The sequence below is a fragment of the Porites lutea genome, chromosome 1, assembly GCF_958299795.1.
Source record: "Porites lutea chromosome 1, jaPorLute2.1, whole genome shotgun sequence".
NCBI classification, from domain to species: Eukaryota; Metazoa; Cnidaria; class Anthozoa; order Scleractinia; family Poritidae; genus Porites; species Porites lutea.
Window position 1 is genome coordinate 2778427 of NC_133201.1, and position 6774 is coordinate 2785200.

At 44.0% G+C, this 6774-nt stretch overlaps 1 protein-coding gene across 5 annotated transcripts in view; it reads right to left on the reverse strand.

The window, feature by feature from the left end:
* Positions 1 to 3353: 3353 nt before the first annotated feature.
* Positions 3354 to 6774, reverse strand: part of LOC140942367 (GRB10-interacting GYF protein 2-like) — a 21511-nt gene continuing 18090 nt past the window's right edge. For all 5 annotated transcript variants that reach the window (XM_073391358.1, XM_073391349.1, XM_073391333.1 and 2 more), the window contains 4 exons: positions 6013 to 6115; positions 5316 to 5362; positions 5095 to 5220; positions 3354 to 3912 (listed from right to left, as the gene is read on the reverse strand). In XM_073391358.1, coding sequence (XP_073247459.1) covers positions 3682 to 3912; positions 5095 to 5220; positions 5316 to 5362; positions 6013 to 6115 — 507 coding nt within the window. In that variant the 3' untranslated portion in view covers positions 3354 to 3681. The remainder of the gene's footprint in view (positions 3913 to 5094; positions 5221 to 5315; positions 5363 to 6012; positions 6116 to 6774) is intronic.

Below are 6774 nucleotides of genomic sequence, written 5' to 3' on the forward strand. Positions count from 1 at the left end.
GCCCCGCCCTCCTTTAGTGTTCCGTTTCACACGGGCATACGAGTAACACACGGATACATACGGGTACATACGAATACATACGAGTAATAAATAGCCTGCGTAGGCGCTTGGCCGTAGTGGGCGCAAGAGAGAACGGGGCGCGCGAGGGAGACACGCACCTCTCGCGAACCCGTTCTTTCTTGGGCATGCCGCCTAAATAATTCGTGTTTTTCACTCTTAGACTGTAGCAGTGTAGCTATTTAAATAAATCATTGATGTACTTGATGTCTACTTTAAACTTCGTAATTGCAATGTACTGTAATTTTCTGTTCTTAGTACTGTGGGACTGTTAGCCCAGTCTAATAACTGGCTGTATGACAAATCCCAGTCATAGTATACAGCCCTCAATCTCTCAGTCCTCTTTCCTGGACCCGCCCACGGCTAACTTTCTAACCTGTTCCAGGCTCCAAGATAGTGGTGAACAGTCGTTCAGTAGAAATGCGAAAAGCGCGCGGGAGCTAGAGTCACTGGCCTTGCAGAAGTTAGAAGTGCCACACTATGCTACAATAAGTGAGATGAGGGAGTATAGCAGCTTAATTTAGCGTTTGTTGGGATAAGATTTCGTAATCTCAGTATAACCCCCACTTTCTGACTGCTCTCAGTTTTACAGACGATATTGATATGATCCGCAAAAGATAGTTTGTTGTCAATAGTAACACCCAACAGTGTGATATTATTTTCCGGCTCAATGCTAAAGTCCTTGACTTTGATATTTCTCTCTCTCTTGTCCGTTTCACTATCATACTCCCATACTTTTTATAGTTCCCCATAAGATAGTTGTCTACAGCACACAACACCTTTATGGTGGCCCACAACTGTCACGGCAAAACCAAAAACCTCACGGCAAAACCAAATCAGCCAAATGCTTCACAGCAAAAACAAAATAGCTTTGGTTTTGCCGTGGGTATTTGCTTTTGCCGTGAAGTATGTGGTTTTTGCTGTGAAGTATTTGGTTTTGCCGTGAGGTCTTTGATTTTGCCGTGAGGGTTTTGGTTTTGTCGTGAGGTATTTTGTTTTTGCCGTGAGGTTTTTTTTTTTTTGCCGTGAGGTTTTCGGTTTTGCCGTGAGGTATTTTGTTTTTGCCGTGAGGTTTTTGGTTTTGCCGTGACAGTTGTGGACCACCGTAAAACACCTGGTATGTTTGCCGATGATACATACATAACTACAGCTCATGGGGATATATCCACAATTGAATGTTTCTTAAATAGTTATTTCGGTCTGCAGTGCATAATTTTTATAATTTGCTTAAGACAAACAAATTGAGTTGCAATACTTCCAAAACTAGTTATATGAGAGGGTCGTGAAGGGGGGTACCAAATCCCAGTTCCCAGCCTAAATTTGGCCCAAATCCCAGTTCCCAGGCTAATTTTTGCCAAAATCCCAGTTACCAAATCTAAAATCCCATTACTAATGATTATTTGCAAAATCATGCGCATAATAAATTAAAAGCACTGATTGACGCTATTGGGATACACGTACATTCACCTGGACTGAAGAAAATCTCTCATTCTGCTGGTGAACACTCTTTCTCTTCCAGACCTTGTTGACATAACCATATGAAAACCAATTCTATCATCTGCACAATCCTCGTCTGACTCACTGTCTCCGCTTTCACTGCTAGCTGGTAGCTAGACCGCGGGCGCGAAGGCGAAAAATACTGATTTCACGGTCTCTACTGAGGAGTGCAAGGTCTGTTGCTACGAAATTTTATTTTTCTATTTCAAAATATTGGAGCAAAGACCGCTGAAGAAAAGAAATCCCATTCCCATTTTATAATTATTCATTCCATTCCCAGTGGCTAAATCCCAGTCCCAGTGAGTAAATCCCATTTTCCCAGTCCACAATAAGGCTAATCCCAGTTCCTATTTTACCCCTTCACGACCCTCATATGACAATTGGCTCGCGGCAAAACTTGGCAAAATCTAACGATGGATGATAGACCTATCGAACATAAACCTTCTACTGAGTTATTGGGGGTTGCTGATCAAAAATATTTCACCTTAAATCTCAAATGGCTTGCGTATGCTGTACTTAGCTAGAAACTAACCGACAATCAAGAGATTCCAAAAACTATTTACCATGTACAACAATTGAATGTTTCTTAAATAGTGATTATAGTTCCACAAAAAGGGTCCAAAAGAGGATCCCCGAGGACATCCTAGTTTCACTTCAAGAGCTGGTAATGTCTTAGCCTGCGTAGGAGGAAGGCGCTTGGAAGTGGTGGGCACAAAAAAAAAGGGGCTCCCTCACCCCTCGCGTGTCTCCCTCTCGCGCACCCTCTCTCTCTTTCGCCCACTACTTCCGAGCGCCTGCTACGCAGGCTAGTAATGTCTCTTACCCGAACCCTATTATATCGATCCATAAAATATGCTTGCATAAGATTAATGCTACTTTCGTGAAACCCATAACCACGAAGCTTCCCCAACAAAAGGGGATGATGTAAACAGTCGAAGGCCTTACTCATGTCAGTTGATAGGAGGCCAACAAACCAGTCTCCATTGTCTAGGGCTCTTCTCCAGTTTTCAACCAACACCGTGAGGCTTGTCTCAAAACTGTCTTTTTCTATAGGCTGTCTAGTAATCGTTAAGACAATGTTCAGTACCCCTGGTCACTTGGCCCGATAGAATCTTTTCAAAATCTTTATCGTTACTGGTCGATAATTCTCCTTGTCGAGGGAGTCATCGTTGTTGAAAACTGGCGCCTACCCTGCTTTCTTCCAATCGGAGGTCTAGTGGCATTCCCTGAAGCAGGAGTTGAACAATGTTGTAAGGAGTGTTGCCAACTCTGTAGCACCACACCTCAGGGCATCAGGTGGTATGGAGTTCCAACCGGTGGCTTTTTTTTAGGTTTACGCGGGTCCCGCTCCCACCTTTTTGTCCCTTTTTGTCCAATGCTCTCACGCGTCGCCACTTGGACACGAAAACGGAAACGACTGCTCACGCAAGCTCGAGCCCGTCTCAAACACATGAACGCAAAGGCTTTAGCTGTGCAAGCTTTCCATTTGGGGGAGCCGCAAGAAGTCATGCGAGAGCAGAACGCAAAAAAAAAAGCGTTCTCTCACATCTCGTTTCGTTCATGGAGAGCTTGACATCGAATTCAGAGGGGTACTTATAATTGGAGCTAGGAGGGGGAGGGGGGGGGGCTTGTATCTGGGAGGGACTTATAATCGGATGTATTTTTCTCGTTAACAGGTAGAATAACTGGGGGTAGGGGAGGGGGGCTTTTAAGTGGAAGGGCTAGCAAGCGGTATTTCCGCGAAACATAATAGTCATCTCTGGAAGAAGGAATTACGTCGTTGTTCAACACGAAGCATCTCAAAGAAAACCTCTTGAGTTATATTTCAAGGTTTAACGCTGCTGATCGCCATTTACAGTCTGTACAATCGCCATATTTCTCCAACGCTCACTCGCCACGGTCACCTCGTAAAATTCACTAAATGCAATTTCCTCTCAGCTTCCTACGCAGACGTTCTTTTGGCTTGTCACGCAATCCTGTCCATGAGGATTGCGTGACAAGCGATAAACGCCCGCGAAGAAAGAGAGTTTGATTTGCGATATAAAACAATTTTGTTTCTGTAGGAATGTTCAGGCGGGGCTCATTCGCCCAACATTATATTTGTCCAAGTCTCTTTCTTAGATGTTCTTAGTCCTCGACAGTTTGTATTTCTCCCATGTTCACACGATCCGCTGCATTCACACTGAATCCCAAAATACTGGGATCGACTTTTTGCATCTTCTTCTTTCGCTTCTTTTTATTCATTGCATCTTGAGAGTCTTCTTGGGCTGGTCCTGATAAGAATGCACCTGATTGATTCATATCTGTGTTTCTCCCCATGGGTGGGCCGCGAGGTACAGGAGCCCCCCACACGCTTGCCTGCGAGGAAAGAACAACACAAAACCCGGTAAATACACAAAGCAGGTTTGCTACCCCGTGGGGCACTCCCTATGTGCCGCTGAACAGGGAATGGTTTTAAGAGACTCCCCATGGCTGGGCAGCGAGGAACAGGAGCCCCTCACACGCTTGCCTACGAGGAAAGAACAACACAAAAACCGGTAAATACACAAAGCGGGCTTGCTTGCCCGGGGGGCACTCCCTATGTGCCGCTAAACAGGGAATGGTTTTCAGAGTCTCAAGTCTTAAACAGGGTACCTCAAAGCCTTTAAAAGAGAGCGAAGGTTGGCGATGAACAGTCTACCTTTGTGGTACCCAACAACTTTCACCAATGAAAATATATAATTCTGTGATTGTCGTTAAAATAACTTGATTCTAAATGCAAAAAGGCGAATGAATCAGGGTCATTCAATGAGCTATATCGCCTTAAACAGGATAAAGAAATAAACAATTTTTGTCTTACACAGGGTCAGGGTTTGAAGGCCTCGGCGTCACAACTCTACTTAAACTTCCCTTTGGTGCCCCCCACCCCCCTGTGGGGAGGGGTTGGTTCAGGGTGATGGAGGTAGCCTTTTAGTCTTATCGTGTCGCTAGTGGTAGTGGGCAAAGAAGAAGGACATCAATCACGTATTCCTCTATCTCTCCACTGACACCCCACTGGCAGGCACAGGAGATCCACACCGTTTTTCACCGTTTTACGGAAATCGGTCAGATTTTCATAATAATTATATTCCTAATATATAAAATTAACTTTCCAAGTTGAAATCTGGCCAATATTCTGTCTGAATGACTCAGAAATTCAGGAAAGGCCATTTTAGGGAGTTAAAATCCAAAAAATTGTCCTAGGGAGCACGCACCCAGACCCCAATAGAAGCTTGCACCTTCGAGGCTCGTTTAGGAAATCGGTCTAGCTAGATCCGCGCCCGAGTGGCTTATTGTTTCAGTCATTTTTGAGGAGGGGCGAGGGCTTATTTAAGAGTGAAAGCCTATTTGTTACAGTTTGTTCCGCTTTTATCCGTTTCCAGACACTTCCTCACGTTGCATAGATGTGGTCAACAAAAGAAATTTCTTCAGAAAATGCTACGACGGATACAGCGGATCAGATAAAAATGGTTTGAACGTTCGCGTGCGTCGCCCTGCGGTTCGAACCTGGTTCAAACTTACTTGAGGAAAGTTCGAAACAGAAACAGGCGCTTTTTCTCTCTGCTTCTTCCTCTTCTCGATAAATTCTCGCGCAAATTCTCTCGTTTCACGACTGTCCCCCAAATATTGCTTGACGTAATCATACACCTGGAGAAAGAAAGGAAAAGTTCGAAGAACAGTTATCAGTAAGGGAAGATAGCTTTACGAGGAAATAGTTCCAAATGCACGCGGGAATTACGTACCTCATATGGGGATTCTACTTCTTTAAGAAACCCAGAAAAAGTTGGAACTGCAAACACAACAAGCAGATGAAGCCAATAAATATGAGTAACATTTTTTCAGGATTCAAGGATTTGATTTTAACCGCTATGTCCCTCCCTGATATTTTCAACTGTTATTTAAGAGCTCTGAAATAACAATTTAACGGAACTTTTGACCTGGAAAAGTTGGGGTGCTTTCCAAACAGACAGAAACCAGTGGAATTATCAAGAGAAAATGGAAAGACATTGTTCGATTGAAACAAATTTTCCAACAGAATCAAAGCGATCCATTTGCGTTTCGACCGAAATTTGAACACTGTTTGGCAAAGTAGGACTGGAAACAAGAATTTTTGGAAATGTAACGGCAAGTTTCGGTCGAACTGGACAGGCCGGTCAAAGAGGACCAGGCGGCGGTTCCGAAGCGTTCCATTCACGCGTTCTGTTTATTTCTCAACCGAAATTCACGATCATTTTGGCATAGTGGAAAGTACCCTGGGTCCGCGATCAAGGAGCTACAATCAATGGTGGCCCACAACTGTCACGTCAAAACCAAAAAACTCACGGCAAAAACAAAAACATCACGGCAAAACCAAAAACCTCCCCTTACAAAATGGGAAAAGCCCTGGGACGAGGTTGCTCTTTCAACAGGCAGCACAACCTTATGGCGGAAGATACTTACTATCTATAGTAGAAGCGCTATTTAAACTTCGAAGAGACTGGTAACACCACTGAGAAAATTCATCCACACTTGATTGTGGTTGAAAGAGTCTCCGAAGATTTTCCTGCAAAGAAAAGGTAGACGATTAACCAAACTATTGGCAAAAGAAAGTCAGAAAAGTGCGATCTTTACTTGATGATCAAAAGTGCCGCCACCCTCCAGCAAGCTTTTGCCTATCGCAAGCTGCCGTTGGACCTTCCCGTATCGACATAACCTTTCTACAAACGTTTTTTTTTTCTGATGAACTTTTGCAAAAGCGAACGCGGAGCGGAAGAAAAGAAAGAAGAAGAAGAAACTCTATTTTCTCCTTTCCCCACCCCCACCCCCCAGCGGTAACGGGTCAATAAATCATCCATCTCTAATAGACAAAACAGAGGCTGGTATCGGCACCTTGAAGGAGTAATTGTTAAAACACAAGTTACGGCGAAAAGACTTTCTTTTCACCGCCTACTTAAGGCTGGTTTTCACTAGCGACAGAGTCGGAGTGTAAAGTCGTAAGAGCGCGTATGACCTTGTGAAAATCAAAAATCGGAGTCGGAAGCGGAGTCATAAGGGCGTCGGAATCGGGGTAAGAATAATCAGAACGTTTCCATTTTTTTCCGACTCCGTCGTTTACGATCTAGTGTGTGAAGAACTTAGGTGTTTGTGTGACGCTTGCGTGACTAAAAAAAATTCGAGCGGATCTGTCAAGATCTGTTAACTGTTTAGTTTACTTTCTTATCA